This window comes from Stegostoma tigrinum, chromosome 36 (genome assembly GCF_030684315.1).
Source record: "Stegostoma tigrinum isolate sSteTig4 chromosome 36, sSteTig4.hap1, whole genome shotgun sequence".
In the NCBI taxonomy this organism is placed as follows: domain Eukaryota; kingdom Metazoa; phylum Chordata; class Chondrichthyes; order Orectolobiformes; family Stegostomatidae; genus Stegostoma; species Stegostoma tigrinum.
In genome coordinates this window covers 6,529,000-6,548,848 of record NC_081389.1, presented here as the reverse complement: position 1 = coordinate 6,548,848, position 19,849 = coordinate 6,529,000, and the positions used below count along the sequence as shown (strand labels likewise).

Sequence of the window (19,849 nt, the reverse complement as noted above, 5' to 3'; positions counted from 1 at the left end):
ACTAAAGTCTTTCATAATCTTAAACACCTCTTTAGCTTCAGAACTCTATGACAGTTCTGAGGAAGGGTCACCAGACCCAAAACATTAACTCTGATTTTCTCTTCACAAATGCTGCCAGACGTGCTCAGCTTTTCCAGCAGCTTCTGTTTTTGTTCCTGATTTACAGCATCTAGAGTTCTTTCGGCTTTTTTTTAACCTCTTCAGTTTTCCGTTCTCTCGAGAAATGAACACATTTCTAGACGGCAGTGACTTCTCAGGAGAGCTCATGGCACAGTGGGTAACGTTCGTACCTTTGAGCCTGACCTTCCAGATTGAAAATCAAAATCAGAAATCGCTGGAGAAACTCAGCAGATCTGTTGGTATCTGTGGAGAGAAATCCCAAGTTAACATTTCCAGTCTCAGAATGCCTGCAGATTCTATCCCACATTTCTCTGCCAAACAGATTAAACACGTCAATGGCAGTTGTCACTGTAGGCTGCAACATGCATGTAAAAGTGTCTGTTGCCATAGCAATCCGTGGCATGGGTTGGCAGGCCAGCTAGGCTGTTGTTGACAAGCTCCCTAACAGTCCTTTATGTTTCCATAAGATTTTCTCTTATTTTGCTAAACTTCAACAAATGCAGGTACAAGCTACTCAACCTCTCCTCAAAAGTCAGTCCCCCCCCCCCCCAGCAGTGTCTGCCTAGTGAACCTTCTCTGAGCTGCCTTAATGCAGGTCTATCTTTCCTTAGATAAAGGGACCAAAACTCACCACATCATCAGTGTTGTCTAACTAGTTCCTTGGACAGCCCTGGTAAAACCTTCCCCATTTCAATATTCCATTCCTTTTGAAGTAAAGGCTAACATTTTGTTTGCCTTCTCTGTGCTTGGATGTTAGTATTTTTCTGACACATGCTTTGTGACCGACCCCCAAATCCTATTGTGCTGTAGCTTACCGTGTTCTTTCTCAATTTAAATAAATTGAGGTGAGGCTTAATCACTGAGCTAGGATTCAGAACCTTCTCTTTACACTGTGGTGGAGATCACACCTGCTGTTGGGCAGCGAACTGCTTTTATCTGGTTGGTCACTTCCTTCTTTAAAGGTCTGTAGATACTGGAGTTGGGAAATAAGATCACAAACACAGACTGGTTTGGCAACGGAGATAGAAACACAGCTAACGAGAATGTTATGTGGTGAAATGTGCCTTTAAAATGGATTGTCTGCCCTGTTACTTTTGAAGAGAGGACATGGAGTCATACAGCACAGGAGCAAACCCTTCAGCCCAACCAGGCCATGCTGACTGGGTGTCCCAAAACAAATCTAGTCTCATTTAGCTGCATTTTGGCCCATATCCCTCTAAAGCTTTCCTATGCATGTTCCTGTCCAAATGTCTTTTAAATGTTGTAACTGTACCTGTATCCACTGCCTCCTCTGGCTGTTCATTCCAGACACACACCACCCTCAGCAGGAAAAAGTTGCCCCTTAGATCCCTTTAATATGTTTCCCCTCTCACCTTAAACCTAATCCCTCTAGTTTTGGACTCCTCCACTCTGGGGAAAAAAATACTTGACTAATCACCTTATCCATGCCCCTCATGATTTTATAAACTTCTACAATGTCACCTCTCAACCTCCAAAGCTCAAAGAAAAACAGTCCCAGCCTCTCCTTATAACTCAAATGCTCCAGTCCCTTAAGACTTTCCGAAGAACTTTTTCTAAAATTTCCATCATTTCCTTAATAATTGATTTGTGTTGTAAAGCTGGTACCGAAGTGTTAGCTCCTTGGAAAGCGGGGCAAATAGCATTGGCTTTTTTCAAAAATTAAACAGAAGAGGTATAAATGGGTGGAGTCAGCCTCACACAGACCCAGGAGTTTAGTTTTTGCTTTAAGTTGTTGAGGCTTTGGAGTTAAAGCTGCTAGATATAGCTCCCTCTCTCTCTGCTGTTTTAAAAAGCTTGAGTTCACTTTCTGCTGCTACATTCCTTCTGTCAATGGTCCTTCTCCTGGACAGGAGGAGATAGCAAGTGAGGGAAATCTGTTTTGCTGAATTTGCCTTTGCCAAGGGCATGTTTATGGGATGCTGCTATATTGCAGCAGCTGATAAGTAATAGTTAAACAGTTTATTATTTTGTTTAGGAAATAGTAGGAACTGCTGACGCTGGAGAATCTGAGATAACACAGTGTGGAGCTGGATGAACACAGCGGGCCAAGCAGCATCAGAGGAGCAGGAAAGCTGACGTTTCGGGTCTAGACCCGAAATGTCAGCTTTCCTACTCCCCTGATGCTGCCTAACCTGCTGTGTTCATCCAGCTCTATACCTTGTTACCTCTATTATTTGTTTAAGTGTTTAATAGAGTTAACATTATGCTGGTTTTTCTATTTTTAATTGTGTTTTAACTGTGCGTAAGAATAAAGTGTGTTTTGCTTAAAGCCTGGTAGTTTGACCAATCGAATTACATCTGGAATTCAGTGCCTTTAAATAAGATAAAGTTTAGGGTCTAAGCTAGCTCCTTGATAATCTATTCGGGGGTTTGGTCTGGTCCGTAACACTGGGTTTCAGCATTATGGAGGGCACTGGTTCACTGTACTGTGCAGAGACTGTGATGGTGTTGTTGCTTGACTGTGGTCTAATCTGTGTTGTGTTTGCAGGTTATCTGTTCCTATGTCTTTATGCCCATCGCCTACATGATGGGAGTGGACTGGAATGATTCCTTTCTCGTTGCTGAACTGATTGGGATCAAGCTGTTCCTTAACGAGTTTGTGGCTTACCAGAAGCTCTCTGTCTACCAGAAAAACCGACTGAATGGTGTCGCAGAGTTTATCAATGGCAAGAAGCAGTGGATTTCTGTAAGTACGTGCGTGAACAGCAAGTACCAAAGGTTTAATCTCAAAGGAAAGACTCAACAGGCCGAGAGTTTTTATCCCTGACTGTTGGAGACGGAGGGTGACAGATCTGTATAAAATCCTGAGGGGCATGGATAGAGTGAATAGGGTAGGGTAGGCGAGTCCAAAGCTAGGCTTAAGGTGAGAGGGGATAGATTTAAAAGGGACCTAAAGGGAGAACCTTTTCACACAGAGGGTGGTGCGTGTATGGAACGATCTGCCAGAGGAAGTGGTGGAGGCTGGTACAGTTACAACTTTTAAAAAAGCATCTGGACAGGTGTGCAAGTAAGAAAGGTTTAGTGTGATGTGGGCCAAATGCAGGAAAATGAGACGAGCTTAGTTTGGGGAACCTGATCGTGGATAATTTGGACCAAAGGGTCTGATTCCATTCCATATGACTCTATGACTGAGGCAGTCGCAAAGATTCTGTCAGCTAACCCTTCCTCTCATGGGTTCAAATCCAGTGATAGTGACAATTCAATGTGCCATCCAATTCCAATTTGTTCTGGTTTACAAACTGACTGTGCAGCTCACCACAGCAAGTCCGAGGATAGTCTGAGTTTCCCGATTCTAGGTAGAATGGCGGAAAGGGACTAATTACGTTGGAGTAGCTCCCCAATGCATTCCAGCAGCTGGACAAGCTCAAAGTGGATCTGGTGCTCTCTGCATAGAGCTGAACAGGCACAATATTGGTGTGAGGCCAGAATGCTGGGTGGATTAAATAAGACATGCTGACAGATCACAGAGATCCAGTTCTCCAGCGAGGTGCCCACTGTTTGCAAAGGCCACAACTCAGGCCCAGGACCTTTCAGCAGAGAGTCTTGGTCCCTCTGAAATACTCATTTAGATCTCCATCCCATTCCACCTTGTCATGTTCTCCACCCTGCCACAGCAGTGCCCTGCCTTCGCCAGCACAGCTACATTGACCGCTCTCCTGTCACCTGCCTGTAATCTAGCAGTAAGCACAGACGAAGGCCCTCACTCTGGTCAAAGTGATTAAGAAAGCCCCATCACCCCCAGTTGACCCCCAGCCCCAGCAAAACCAATGGACATTCAGCCAGGTTTACAGCTAAGCTCAGTTAGAGACAGAAAGACCCTGCAGATGCTGGAAACCAAGGGAGGCAAACAGGAGGCTAGAAGAACACAGCAGGCCAGGCAGCAGCTGGGGGAAAGGAGCTTTCCTGAAGAAGGGTAAAGCGTTGACCGCTACCTAATCTCAATCCATCTGAGCAAATCAGGAAGCAAAAATCTTCAAATCCCAGGGATATAAGGTGGCCTATCTTCCTAACATCAGCCAGCATTAGGTTCTGGTGATTTCACATCCAAACAGGATGAAAACAATCTCAGAGATCACAGATTAAAGGATTGGCCTTGTTTTCACTGGGCTTTAAAAGAGTGAGGGGCCTGATTCAAAGGGTAGATGATCCCCAATGGTCTTGACCAAAGAAAGGATGTTTCCTCTTGTGGATGACACCAAAACCATAAGCTTAAAATTTGGGCGTGTCCTTGTGGGCCTGGGAAAAGAATTTCTTTTCTCTCAGACAGCTTTGCGATTTTAATGCTCTGCTTTGGAGCTGGTTATGGAATATTTTTAAGAAGAACACAGATGGATTCCAATTGGGCAGGAGAGCCAGGGATTATCATCATGCGGAATTTAGAACACAATCAGATCAGCCATTATCCTGTTGGTTGGTAGAGCAGGCTTGAGGGGCCGAATGGTCATCTCCAGATTTAGATAGACTTATTTAGTACTGAACAGACTCTTTGGTCCAACTCATCCCCGCCATCCAGACATCCCAATCTGATCTAGTCCATTTGCCAGCGTTTGGCCCATGTCCCTCTAACCCCTGATAATAAAATGTGAGGCTGGATGAACACAGCAGGCCAAGCAGCATCTCAGGAGCACAAAAGCTGACGTTTCGGGCCTAGACCCTTCTAGGGTCTAGGCCCGAAACGTCAGCTTTTGTGCTCCTGAGATGCTGCTTGGCCTGCTGTGTTCATCCAGCCTCACATTTTATTATCTTGGAATCTCCAGCATCTGCAGTTCCCATTATCTCTCCCTCTAACCCCTTCCTATTTATGTCCCCATCCAGATGCCTTTTGAATGTTGTAACTGTACCAGCCTCCACCACTTCCTCTGGCAGCTCATTCCATACACACACACCGCTCTGTACGAAGAAGTTGCCCCTCCGGTCCTTTTAAATCTTCCCCCCCTCACCTTAAACCTATGCCCCTCTAGTTTTAGTCACCCTTTACCCTGGCAAAAAAACCCTTTTCTTTTCACCCTATCCATGCCCCTCATGACTTTACAAACCTCTATAAGGTCATCCCTCAGCCTGCTATGCTTCAGGGAAAAAGTCCCAGCCTATTCGGCCTACCCTATAACTCAAACCTTCCCGTCCTGGCAACTTGCTTGTAAATTTTTTTTTCTGTAACCTTTCAAGTTTAACAGAAGGGTGACCAGAATTGTGTGCAGTAATGTAAAAGGGGCCTCACCAATGTCCTGTACAGCCACAACATGACGTCCAACTCCTATACTCAATGCTAATGGGAACTGCAGATGCTGGAGAATTCCAAGATAATAAAATGTGAGGCTGGATGAACACAGCAGGCCAAGCAGCATCTCAGGACCACAAAAGCTTTTGTGCTCCGGAGATGCTGCTTGGCCTGCTGTGTTCATCCAGCATCACATTTTATTATCCTATACTCAATGCGCTGACCAATAAAGGCAAGAGTACCAAACACCTTCCTCACCGCCCTGTCTACCTGCAACTCCACTTTCAAGGAACTATGAACCTGCCCTGCAAGGTCTCTTTGTTCAGCCACACTCCCCAGGACTTTGACATTCAGTGTATAAATCCTGCCCCGCTTTACCTTTCCAAAATGCAGCACCTCACATTTATCTAAATGGAACTCCATTTGTTTGTAAATTGGGAGTGTTTACTGGAAGGATTCTGGAAAAGGTTTATGTTTTCTCCTTTGTCACTGTAGGTCAGAGCAGAGATATTATCTACATATGCTCTTTGTGGCTTTGCAAACTTTTCATCAATCGGGATAATGCTTGGAGGACTCTGTAAGTAACACAAACAGAATCAGACAATTGCAGTCAATGTTGAGGAAACCTTTGATATGACCACTTAATCTCCTACAAACTTCAAGTGCTTTTCAAACCATGTCCGTTAACCATTGTGTTCTGCTTTCTTTTGCCCATTCGGGGCTCTATTTGCTTTCCCTTTTCACCCAAAGCCATCCCCTTTGAGACTCTCTGTGGATTGCATTAACCGAATGAAAGTGAAGGCACTTCATCAGAGTAACACAGCTTGGGAGATGCGGAGATTGTGAACAATCCTTGATAAGTTCACCCTCCATCCTTCTGTCTTGCTGAGTGAGCGCGAGGACAGTCGTGTCCATCTCATGACCAAGACTGCACATCACCCAGGAGACAATCCCTGCTCTGTTTCACTGGATTAGGATCAGACGAGACCTTGCTGGATCTGTCCATTCTGTACTCCATTGCAGACTGTTGCACAGCATCATCTCAACTGACAGCAACTTCCTTCTGAGTCATACAGTTGCTGTAGCACAGGGAGAGGCCATTTGATCCATCACTTCGTGCCAGCTCTCCAAATGAAGAGGCCACTCAGTGCCCATTCTCCTGCTTTCCTCCCTTTCCGATAATGGTCTCTCTCCCTTTCGAAGGCCTCGCTGAATGTATCTCTGTCACACTCTCACACAGTGCATCCCAGACCTTAACCACTCACCGCACAACAGACTTTTTTTCTCTGATCGCGTTCACTCCTTTTGCTAGGGGAGTTCTATACCCAGACCTCGAACATTGTGCACCCTCTGTGTGGTGGGGTGGGGGGGTCCGTAGTGTGATTTCAGGTGTCGTAGCGAAACTTGCTTCATAACAGCAAAGTCACTAGGCCACTATTTGTGTACAGTTCTGGTGACCACACTGCCAGAAGGATGTGGGTGCTTTGGAGAGGGTACAGAATAGGGTTACCAGGATGTTGCCTGATTTGGGGGATTGTAGCTATGAAGAAAGTTTGGATAGACTGGGTTTGTTTTCTCTGGAATGCAGGAGGTTGAGAGGCAATCTGATAGAAGTTTGTAAGAAAGTGAATGGTACAGATAGAGTGGAAAGTATGAGGCTTTTTCCCAGGGTGGAGGGGTCAATTACCGGGGTGGGGGGGTGCACAGGTTCAAGCTGCAAGAGGGGCAGTTTGAAAAAGATGTGCGAGGCAGGTTTTTCACACAAAGGGTGGTGAGTGCCTGGAACGCGTTGCCAGAGGAGGGGGTGGAAGCAGACACAACAGCAGCGTTCGGGAAGCACCAGGATGAACACATGGATAGGGAGGGAATAGAGGGATATAGATCCTGTAAGTGAAGACAGTTTTAATATGGAAGTGTTAGCACAGGCTTGGAGGGCCGAAGGGCCTGCTCCTGTGCTGTATTGTTCTTTTAAGCTTGGTAAAGACATTTGGGGTGAAAGAACATGCTGCGATTTAATGTTGATAGTCATTGAAACTGATAAAGTTAGATTGTAAAGTATGAGTTGCATCTGAGTTGAAGATAAAGAGATTGTATTTACATAACACCTTTCACATCCTTGAAATGTGTCACAGCCAATAAAACTTTATTTAAGTGAAAATACAACTGACGTCATGTGGAGAAATGTAATAGCCAGTTGGTGCACTGTAAGATCCCACAACTGGGGAGGTGGGCTGGTGCTGATTGAAAGATAACAGCTGGCCAAAACACAAGAAGGACTCTCTGCTTTTCCGTGTGCAGTCCCATAGGACAGTTTACAGAAAGTCCAAAGGAACCTCAGTTACACGTCCCAACTGAAGTAGTGCACATCTAGCAGGGCAGAATGGCCTCAGCACTGTGTAGAAGGCATCAGCTGAGGCCATGGTTAGTGGCCCCCTAGAGTCAGGTTTTAGGTGTGATCTACACACACACACACACCCACACACACATACACACACACTTACATACATGCACACACACACACTCACATACATGCACACACACACACACACACACACACACACATGCATGCACACACACACGTGCACACACACACACATACACAGACACACACACACACTTACATACATGCACTCACACACATACACACACACGCACGCACACATACACATGCACACATACACACAGACACGCATGCACACGCACATGCACACACAGACACGCATGCACACACACACAGACACGCATGCAGACACATATACACACACACGCACACACACACACATGCACACACACACACAAACACACTCACACGCATACACACACACGCACACACACACACACATGCGCACACACACACACAAACACACTCACACGCATACACACAGTCACGCACACACACACATGCGCACACACACATTGCACACACACACAGACACGCATGCATGCACACAGACACGCATGCACACACACACACAGACACGCAAGTGGTTATATTCAATACTGAACAATGCACATAGTGTTCAGAGCAGATTGCTTCACTTCCCACCTCTAACTCGATGGCCTTAAAGCTGAGCAAAGGAATCTTACCTGAGGCCCAACATCAGGTCTTTGCTGAAACTCTCTCGCCTCTAATTCCAAAGGTTGTACGTTCAAACCCCACTTCAGAAACTGGAGACTGACTGCCCAGTGCAGAGCTGAGGGTGCCCTATGCTGCCAGAGATGCTGCCATTCTGGACAGACATGAAACTGAAACCCGTCCTTCTCTCTCGGGTGGATCGCAAACATGCATTAGTTGTATAGGAGCAGGTTGGCTCTTCGATCCTGCTTTACCATTCAGTATGGATCATTACTGATCTGTTAGCGTAATGCTATATTCGTGCTCTTTCCTCTCATGCCCCTCAGTGCTTTTAAATGATCCTCAACTTTCTGGATGAAGAGGAAGGGAACACTTTGACTAACTGATAAGCACTTCTAATCAGTAAACAAAATGAGTCAAATGTGGTTACGTGGGTCACCTGACTGTGTTAGAAAAAACTTTGTAGACATGGGATTTGAACTCGTACCTTCCAGAACATTAGCTGAGGGATCTTACGTTGCTAGAAGCAAAAATGCTACCCCCCTCCATACTTCACATCAGATTTTATGAAGAGTTATTTGGCCATTACATTGCGAACCTGGTGATGTTACAATTACACCACTGCCTCGCGAGAGACCTCTGCCAGGTGTCATGGCCAGTGTGCACCCTTCCACCAACATCATCTACAGGAATAGTGCCAGACGACTGGAGGATAGCAAATGTGGTTCCCCTGTTCAAGAAGGGGAGTAGAGACAACCCTGGTAATTATACACCAGTGAGCCTTACCTCAGTTGTTGGTAAAGTGTTGGAAAAGGTTATAAGGGATAGGATTTATAATCAACTAGAAAAGAATAAATTGATTAGGGACAGTCAGCACAGTTTTGTGAAGGGAAGGTCGTGCCTCATAAACCTTATTGAGTTCTTTGAGAAGGTGACCAAACAGGTAGATGAGAGTAAACTGGTTGATGTGGTGTATATGGATTTCAGCAAGGCGTTCAATAAGGTTCCCCACAATAGACTATTGTACAAAATGCGGAGGAATGGAATTGTGGGAGATATAGCAGTTTGGATCGGAAATTGGCTTGCTGAAAGAAGACAGAAGGTGGTGGTTGATGGGAAATGTTCATCCTGGAGACCAGTTACTAGTGGTGTACCGCAAGGGTCGGTGTTGGGTCCACTGCTGTTTGTCATTTTTATAAATGACCTGGATGAGGGCGTAGAAGGATGGGTTAGTAAATTTGCAGACGATACTAAGGTCAGTGGAGTTGTGGATAGTGACGAAGGATGCTGTAGGTTGCAGAGAGACATAGATAAGCTGCAGAGCTGGGCTGAGAGGTGGCAAATGGAGTTTAATGCAGACAAGTGTGATGTGATGCACTTTGGTAAGAGTAACCGGAAGGCAAAGTACTGGGCTAATGGTAAGATTCTTGGTAGTGTAGATGAGCAGAGAGATCTTGGTGACCATGTACACAGATCCTTGAAAGTTGCCACCCAGGTTGACAGGGCTGTTAAGAAGGCATACAGTGTTTTAGCTTTTATTAATAGAGGGATCAAGTTCCGGAACCAAGAGGTTATGGTGAAGCTGTACAAAACTCTGGTGTGTCCCCATTTGGAGTATTGCGTACAGTTCTGGTCACCGCATTATAAGGAGGATGTGGATGCGTTGGAAAGGGTGCAGAAGAGATTTACTAGGATGTTGCCTGGTATGGAGGGAAGGTCTTACGAGGAAAGGCTGAGGGACTTGAGGCTGTTTTCATTAGAGAGAAGAAGGTTGAGAGGTGACTTAATTGAAACATAAAATAATCAGACGGTTAGATAGGGTGGATAGGGAGAGCCTTTTTCCGAGGATGGTGATGGCGAGCACGAGGGGGCATAGCTTTAAATTGAGGGGTGAAAGATATAGGACAGATGTCAGAGGTGGTTTCTTTACTCAGAGAGTAGTAAGGGAATGGAATGCTTTGCCTGCAACAGTAGTAGATTCGCCAACTTTAGGTACATTTAAGTCGTCATTGGATAAGCATATGGACATACATGGAATAGTGTAGGTTAGATAGGCTTCAGATCGGTATGACAGGTCAGCACAACATCGAGGGCCGAAGGGCCTGTACTGGGCTGTTATGTTCTATGTTCTATTTATCACAATCAGTCACTGCATGCAAAAAAGGCAAAGGTGACTGCTTTGAAAGGCGATACGTGAATGCAAATCTGCCTGTCCCTAAGAATCAACTCCCTTTTGTTTCTGCAGCTGCCATGGTTCCAGGCCGTAAGAGCGAGATATCATCGATTGTCATGCACGCCCTGTTTACAGGATTTGTCACATCGCTGGTGAATGCGTGTGTCGCAGGTGAGCAAGAGGGATCTATCCTCGACTCTGGAGCATATGGCATGCTCCCCTACCCCTCCCCCAAGTAAAACAGAGCCATTGATGCCTGAAGGTCCCATTTCACGCTGGCCCTCTCTCAGTCATTGTGTGGGCACCACATTGTTGGAAGGATGTGTGTGCATTGAGAGAGAGCACAGAAGCATTGATAAGAATGAGGAGCCTCGGCGATGAGGGTAGATCAAAGCAGTTGGGAACAGAAACAAAAGCAGAAATTGCTGGAGAAACCTGGCAGCATCTGAAAATTAGAGTTAGCATTTTGGGCCCAAGGATCCTTCCTCAGAACTTGAAGAAACTGGGATTGTTCAACTTGGAGAAATGAGATTTGACAGAGGTGTTCAAAATAACGAGTGAGCTGGATAGTATAGATAGGGTGAAGCTGTTCTGCTCATAAAACAGTGAAGAACAAAAGGGGTGCAGATTTAAAGTGATGTGCAAACAAAGTGAGGATGATGTGAGAAGGAACAGTAGCACAGTGGCTCAGTGAAACAGTGCTGCCTCACACTGCCAGGGACGCAGCTTGATTCCAGACTCGGGCAACTGTCTGTATGAAGTTTGCACATTTTATCCACGTCACATCGGTTTCCTCCCACAGTCCAAAGATGTGCAAGTTAGGATGGATTGGCCATGGGAAATTGCCCCGTTGTGTTCAGGGATTTGCTAGCTAGGTGGATTAGCCATGGGAAGTGCAGGGTTACAGGGATAGGGGGGTGGGTCTGGGTGGGATGCTCTTCAGAGGGTCAGTGTGACTTGATGTGCCAAATGGCCTGCTTCCATACTGTAGGGATTCTATGCTGCGCACACAATGAATAGTGAGCGGAAAGAAGGTACTGCCTGGAAATGTGGTGGAGGCAGGTTTAATTGAGGCATTCAAAGGATGGTTAGTTGGATAGAAATGGAGTGTAGGGATGGGGGTAAAAGGCAGGGGATAGAACCAAAGCAGGCTTTATGGGCTGAAGATCCTCCTTCCATGCCTAATGTATACTGTGAACTATTTTCTGTGCATTAGGAATCCTCATTGTGCCTATGGAATCTGTACACTGTGTGAGCTACCTCAGCAGCAGCTTTTTCAATGTAACCAGTGACAACCTGTTGACCTGTTGCAGAGACCTCTACAGCAGGTGAGTTTGTCCTGAGGACAGCGCAGAACCTGAAGGTTGAAGCTGACCTCTGCCTGTGCTGCAGAGAAAGACAGCACAAATCAAACACACTATTAACACACGCATTCCACTATTTAGTCAGTAAGCCTTTCTCACACCAGCAGCAGAAACCAACTTCACCTCCTTTCTGACCTAACCAAGAGGCCTGCAGGTTGTAAGTGGACTCTTTCCCGCCTGAATCTCCTCAAGACTGATTGCTTGATGGTTCTTTGTCATGGCTATTATTGTTCTTATTTATCCCTGGGATAGGGGAACCACCAGCATTTATTACCCGTCCCCAGTTGCCCTTGAGAAGTGGTGAGCTGCCTTCTTAAACATCTGCAGTCCACATGTTGTGGATTGGCCCACAATGCCATTAGGCTGGGGGGTTGGAATTCCAGGATTTTGACCCAGTGACAGTGAAGGATCGCCGATATATTTCCAAGTCAGGTTGGCGAATGGCTTGGAGGGGAACTTGCAAGTGGTTATATTCCCATGTACCTGCTGCTTTTGTCCTTCCAGGTGGTAGAGGCTTCAAATTTGGATGGTATGGTCTAAGGAGCCATGGTGAGTCACTGCAGTGCACCTTGTAGATGGGACACCCTGCTGTTACTGAGCTTCAGTGGTGGAGGGAGTGAGTAGTAGCACTGGTGGATGGGATGTGGCTGGGGTTGATGTTGTCAGATCTGCACTCATCCAGGAAACCTTGGAGTATTCCATCACAGCCAGTTCATGACACAGCGAGACCCTTGACTGGGTAGCAAATGCCCATCACCACCAGCAGATGTGTAGTCTGGGCTCTCTCTGTGTGGGACCTGGCAACCTCCCTTGACCAAACCCTTCCTTTCATTTAGAGACAACAAGGTGTAGCACTAGATGAACACAGCAGGCCAAGCAGCATCAGAGGAGCAGGAATGCTGACATTTCGGGCCTGGACCCTTCCGAAACATCAGCCTTCATGCTCGTCTGATGCAGCTTGGCCTGCTGTGTTCATCAGTTCTCAGAGTCTCCAGCATCTGCAGTTCCTACTATCCCTTCCTTCCATCTGCTCTGTATCATTGCAGGAAATTGCAAGGATCTGCAGCTTGTCACATAGTTGGGTTTTTTTTATCAAAAAGCAAATCTGGTGGAGTTCTGCCCATAGAACTGGAGTCATAGAGTTCTGTGCTGTGTGGAAATAGACCCTTCAGTCCATCTTGTCCATGCTGACCAATATCTCAATCTGACCTTTGCCAGCATTTGGCCCATATCCCTCTAAACCCTTCCTACTCATATACGCATCCAGATGCCTTTTCAATGTTATTGTACCAGTCTCCACCACTTCCTCTGGCAGCTCATTCTACCCATGCCACCCTCTGATTGAAAAGGTCATCCTTTGGGTCCCTTTTAAATCTTTCCTCTCTTGTCTTAAACTTATGCCCTCTGGTTTTGGATCCCCTCTCCCTAGGGAAAAAGCTGTTCACCCTATCCATGCCCCTCATGATTTTATACGCAGGTCACCGCTCAGCCTCCAACACTCCCAGCAAAACAGCTGAATCCCATTCAGCATCTCCCAATAGCACAAATCCTCCAATCCTGGCGACATGCTTGGAAATCCTATCTGAACCCTTTCAAGCTCCAGGGCATCTTTCTGCTACTGCTGCCAGATGGTGCTGTAGGAAACTGGCGTAAGCTTCCACATGGATGTACAACAGAAAACAGCTGTGATTGAAGAGCTGTAAGCACAGCCATGCCTCGAAGATCAGGAAAAACTTCTGGTGGTTGAGTAATGAGGTTAGACTTTGCCCTGAACCGTCGTTGCTGTCTCATTGACTTGTCAGACTAACCCTCCCTTTCTTTTCACAGTGTGGTGCTCAATGTGACTGGAACTATCACATTCACTGGAGAATGGTCAAGCGTCAATCAGAGTATAATATTTTTACATAAGTGTTGTGGTTTGTATAACAATAGTGTTTGTACAGTGTGAACGATGCCTATTTCCTCTGCTAACGAAGATAGCAATGTACATGTTGAACAGACCTATGTGTGACAAATCATATATCCTGAAGTGTGGAGACGATGCCAATTAATTCGTCACAGGCCAAGGACGGGAGATGTGAGGCCTGCAACATTTACACGTAGCAGTGACCATCCTTCCAGAATTGATTGGTCGATGTGCCACTTTATATTGTAATTTGATTGCTTTGCTTGTTGCTAGTTTGTGACATAAGCCTGTGATATCGGGGCTGAGGGAGAGGGAAGACAGAGTGTGTGACGCGCACACACACACACACACACACACACACACACACACACACACACACGGTGACGTCATCTCACAGCAGAGGTGACTGTTCAGCCCTTGATTTCCATGTTGGCTTTCTGTATTTAGTAAAATCTGGTCTGTCCTATCCCTCACTCCATGCCCCCAAACAACTCCCAGCACAAATCAATAAGGCACGCTCTGGCTCAAAGGAACCATAGCAGTGGTAAAGCTGATGACGCCTTGAAGGGAGGGATGGGGGTTTTCTTGCTGAGTGTTTACTTCCTTCAAGTGCCTCCAATTTCCTTTCGAAACTGTTGACTGTCTCAATTTCTACCATCCTCAGTAGCATCTAAAGGGGCAAGGGTAAGAGAGACAGCATTTATTGCCCATCCCTAATTGAGTTAAGAATTAACCACTTTGCTGTGGGTCTGGAGTCACATGTAGGCCGGACCAGGTAAGGACAGCAGATTTCTCAAAGGACATTGGTGAACCAGATGGGTTGTTTGTGTTATAGAACAGAGGGACCTAGGGGTTTAGGTGCATAATTCTTTGAAGTTTGCATCACAGGTACTCAGGGTGGTTAAGATGGTGTTTAGCACACTTGCCTTCATTGCTCAGACCTTTGAGTAGAGGAGTTGGGGCGTCATGCTGAGGTTGTACAGGATGTTGGTGAGGCCTCTTCTGGAGTACTGTGTCCAGTTCTGGTCAACCTGCAATAGGAAGGATGTTATTAAACTGGGGAGGGTTCAGAAATGATTTACCAGGATCTCGCTGGGAATGGATATCTTGAGATATGAAAATAGACTGGATAGGCTGGGACTATTTTCACTGGGAGGGTAGGAGGTTGAGGGGTGACCTTACAGAGCTTTATGAAATCATGAGAGGCGTGGACAGGGTGAATGACAAGAATTTTTCCCCTAGGTTGGGGGGGGTGTTTGAAACTGGAGAACATATTTGTAAACTGAAAGGAGAAAGAACGTGAGGGACAGCTGTTTTACACAGAGAGTGGTTTCTGACCAAACTTCCTGAGGATGTGAGTACAGTTACAGTATTGAAAAGATGTTTGGGTACCTTCATGAATAGGAAAGGATTGGAGAGATATGAGCCAAGTGGGACTAGTTTAGCTTGGTCTGCTTGGACCAGAAGGTCTCTTTCTGTGCTGTATGACTCTATGATTGATAATGGCTACCATTAGAGTAGCTTTTCATTCCAGATTTTAATGGATTGAAGTTTCACCATTTGCTATGGTGGGATTTGAACCTACATCCACAGAGCATTAGCTGGGGCCCTGGGTTACTAACCCGGCGAGATTACCAGTTACCAATGACATTTGCTATGCCCAGTAGTGAGCAATGGGATGCTGAGGGTGGAGTGACGTCCCCACCCCACTCCAGTTCTGATCATTTCTGTGACTCCACAATGTCAGAATTAAGTCTGCTTATGTCCTTCCCCTTCTCCAATCCTGGTTCTTATGTTCCCGCTTGTTCATTTGCCTGACAGACCATCCTCTAGAAGGTTCTTCTAGCACATTGACAAAGCCCCTGCCTCTGTGCCAGGAGGTCGAAGCCAATTCCCGCCTGCTCCAGAGGTGTGTGTCATAGCATCATTGAACACATTGGTTAGGAGTGATATCACAGACTGCACTCTGGACTAAGACGCAGCTGAAACCCCGACAAGCTGTCTGCCGCCTGTCATTCACACTCTGGAGAGAAGGCGTTCACACCCGCTATTTGGTTGGATGATGGGGGAGGGGGTTGTGGGAAGTAGGTCTGCACCTATAAGGATCTATGCATGGTCCGGTAGATCGCTGAGCTGCCTGCTGGCACATTCCTCTCTTTGGTATTTTCTCTCTATCCAAGTAGTCCTCACCCTTTTTCCCTTCAGCTGGAGTGGAATGCAGTGATCCTGGGCAAGACTCTCGTGGGCCCTATCGTGGCTGGGCAGACCGCTGCATTGCCAGGGGCGCAGTCTCCCCCTGTCCCCGCACCTACTAGAACCCCCTGGGGAGCAGGGAGGACATTCTATCCCAACCCTCAGCACCAACATCAAGCTAGCAGTCTCTGTAACTGGGACCATTGTGAGGATGGGCAGAGATGGTAGATGTTCATGTGCCCTATGGTGAGATGTAGCTGCCACTCCTGTTCTGCTAGTGCAGGATATGGCCTAGAAGACCCGGGAGGCCTGTACCTCAGCCATGGTCCCACTGGGAGCTCTCAGTCCAGTTAGTGGAGTAGGTTATTGAGTCTCTCGCATCCAAACAGTGATTGGAAACAGCCATAACCCACTCAAAATCCCACCGTTCAGAGCCACAATAATTCGCTCTGGGATTTGCTGCAGCTCCCAAAAGGACAATAACACTGACATAGTGCCGTTTGCAACCTCAGGATGTCCTCAGGAGCAAGTCAGCTGCATACTGAAGCCCACACACTGTTGTAATGTAGGAAATGGGACACAGCAAGGTCCCAATCTCAGCTCCCTTGTGATAATCAGGCGACAGCCCCAAAATTCCAGGCACTCTGAGAGAGGAACTGGAGCAGTGGAAGCTTCAGGAAGTTTCAACATCCAATGATTAAATCCCCTGCTCCCCATCCAGCACCATCCGAAGCCTGGACTGCACCCCCTTACCGAACCACACCCCACCTCACACACAGACTATCTTCAAACTGCAGAGGCACACAGAGTCATCCAGCATGGAAACAGACCCTTCGGTCCAACTCATCTATGCCTACCTCACTGTCCCTACCACTCCACCTACCTTCCATTTTGCCCATGTGTCTTGCCACTTCACCCATCTGCCACTCTGTCCATTCGGCCCCTCACTAGAATTCACTGCTATCACATGGGGGTGGGGTTGCAGTTCTATGACGTAGCTCTCTGAGGGACGCTGCGTTCTCTGTTCCTGGCACAGCCAGGCAACGAGCGGCCCAGAAGAAATTGAGGTGGCGAAATGTTCGACAGTAACTGCTGCTCCTCGTGAGGTCCAAGCCAGTACTTGGGATCCACACCAACATTGGGCTGGGATTTTTGGCCGGAAGATAAAGACTGGCCAGGTCACTCCAGAGTGTTCCCAACCTTCAACCATCCCAAAAAGGCGGAGAGAGCCTCAGCTTAGCATCTCATCCTAAAGAGGGCACCTCTGGCACTGCAGCGCTCCCTCAGCGCTATCCTGCCCAGCGCAGACTGGGTTCTGCAAGGGACAGAATTGGGACTTCAAGCCACAACATTCTCTCTCAAGAGATGAGGGTTTACCCTCCCTGAGCCTGTAGAGGGCAGCGCTGGTGTATTATGTGCAGACGCTTCTCAGCTGGGGGCGCCGACCATTCAAAAACTATCCCAACAATAAATCTGACGCCACCCGCTATTTAAGTGCTGACCAGCTTCTCAGCGGATAGCCGAAAAACTCTGTTTTTAATTTCAAAGGTACAAAGGTTATTCATAACAGTCATTATATATAAATATAGTCACTAAAGCAGTTCTGAAACTTTCTTACTGTAAGTATTTTTGGCTTTGTCAACTCAATAAATAAAATTCAATAAAAATGCTTCAATACTGGCATCAAACTATTCTTCATTTAACAAGGGTGACTGTGGTTCGTGGCTATCTAAAACAGAATGAAGACAATTTACACAGTAACTGGAGCAGAGGGTTAGCATCACTGCGTCAAGACGTGGGACTTGAAGCTAAACGCATTCCTGGTCTCTCTGAAAAACGACCTGTTTAAACAGTGAGCCGCAGCAAACAATTTGCAGAGTCTAGATGCGGAGTGGCCACATCAAACATGATTCATTTGTGAAAGCACTGCAAATCTCACCAATTAAAATAGAACTGAATCTCCAGCAAGCACAGGATAGTTACACACTGCATGAGAAACCGATCTCAGTCATTTTCAACAGTATGCGTTCCTGGAGTGATTGATAGGAGTTAAAGATTATCATTGAGGAAGACATACTATTGAAGCAGAGATAATGGGAACTGCAGATGCTGGAGAATCCAAGATAATAAAATGAGGCTGGATGAACACAGCAGGCCAAGCAGCATCTCAGGAGCACAATACTATTGAAGCATTTTGTCTCATATTCCCTGGTGCATTCCCCTGGCCATACTTTGGCCTTTATTGGTCAGCACATTGACTGTAGGAGTTGGGAGGTCATATTGTGGCTGTACAGAACGTTGGTTAGGTCACTTTCTCAAGGGGCACCTAAGGAAATACTGGCCCAGCCAGTGACCCCCACATCCCAGAAGTGAATAAAGAAAAACTTGGAATACTGGGTTCAATTCTGGTCTCACCGCTGTTGGAAGGAATTTATGAAAGTTGAAAGGGTTGAGAAAAGATTTACAATGAAGTTGCCAAAGTTGGAGGTTTTGAGCAAAAGGGAGAGTCTTAATAGGCTGGGGCTATTTTCCCAGAGCACTGGAAGCTGAGGGGTGGCCTTAGAGATGTTTATAAAGTCAGGAGGGGCATGGATAGGGTGAATAGCCAAGGTCTTTTCCCCAGGGTAAGGGAGTCCAAAACCAGAGGGCACAGGTTTAACCTGAGAGGGGAGGGATTTAAAGGGACCTGAGGGGCAACTTCTTCATACAAAGAGTGGTGTGTTTGTATGGAATGAGCTGCCAGAGGAAGTGGTGGAGGCATCTGGATGGATACATGAATAGGAAGGGTTTAAAGGGATATGGGCCAAACGCTGGCAAATGGGACTGGATTAATTTAGGATATCTGGTCAGTATGGACGAGATGGCCCGAGTGGTCTGTTTCTGTGTTGTACTCTTATCAATATATTCAGAGGTCTTGACCCTGCTTTGAATTTAAACAAAATCCTGGCAGTTAACTGATCCCTGCTCACGGCCGACGGAAACCCGCCCACGGCTGACGACCTCATCGCTCCGCCCACAACCTCCACAGCCAGCAACCCCAGAGGAGACAGCCACACTGAGCCCTGCCGCATCTTCACCATCCCCCCAGACCTCCCACTGACTGAGGACGAACGGTCAGTCCGTAGCAAGGGGCTCACCTTCGTCCCCCTACAACCACACATCAACGAATACCAGTCACAGTTGGATATAGAGCAGTTTTTCCGCCGTCTTCGCCTCCACGCCTACGTCTTCAACCGGGAACCCAACCCTCCTTCCACTGACCCCTGCACCCGCTTCCAACACAAGTCCTCCTCCTGGACACCACCCCCAGGCCTCCTACCCTCCCTCGACCTCTTCATCTCCAACTGCCGTCGAGACATTAACCGCCTCAACCTCTCCACCCCTCTCACCCACTCCAACCTCTCCCCCGCAGAACGGGCAGCCCTCCGCTCCCTCCGCTCCAACCCCAACCTCACCATCAAACCCGCAGACAAGGGTGGCGCAGTGTTAGTATGGCGTACTGACCTCTACATCGCCGAGGCCAGACGCCAACTCTCCGACACCACCTCCTACCGCCTCCTCGATCATGACCCCACACCCGAGCACCAAACCATCATCTCCAACACCATTCACGACCTCATCACCACAGGGGACCTCCCACCCACAGCCTCCAACCTCATTGTTCCCCAACCCCGCACGGCCCGTTTCTATCTCCTTCCCAAAATCCACAAACCTGCCTGCCCTGGTCGACCCATCGTCTCAGCCTGCTCCTGCCCCACCGAACTCATCTCCACCTATC

At 47.1% G+C, this 19,849-nt stretch overlaps 1 protein-coding gene across 2 annotated transcripts in view; it reads left to right on the top strand.

The window, feature by feature from the left end:
* The window catches only part of slc28a1 (solute carrier family 28 member 1), a 107,759-nt gene extending 90,028 nt beyond the window's left edge, over positions 1 to 17,731 (top strand). For both annotated transcript variants that reach the window (XM_059640168.1, XM_059640169.1), the window contains 5 exons: positions 2,630 to 2,827; positions 5,855 to 5,936; positions 10,681 to 10,779; positions 11,825 to 11,936; positions 13,800 to 17,731. In XM_059640168.1, the coding sequence (XP_059496151.1) occupies positions 2,630 to 2,827; positions 5,855 to 5,936; positions 10,681 to 10,779; positions 11,825 to 11,936; positions 13,800 to 13,920 (612 nt within the window). In that variant the 3' untranslated portion in view covers positions 13,921 to 17,731. The remainder of the gene's footprint in view (positions 1 to 2,629; positions 2,828 to 5,854; positions 5,937 to 10,680; positions 10,780 to 11,824; positions 11,937 to 13,799) is intronic.
* Positions 17,732 to 19,849: the final 2,118 nt, after the last annotated feature.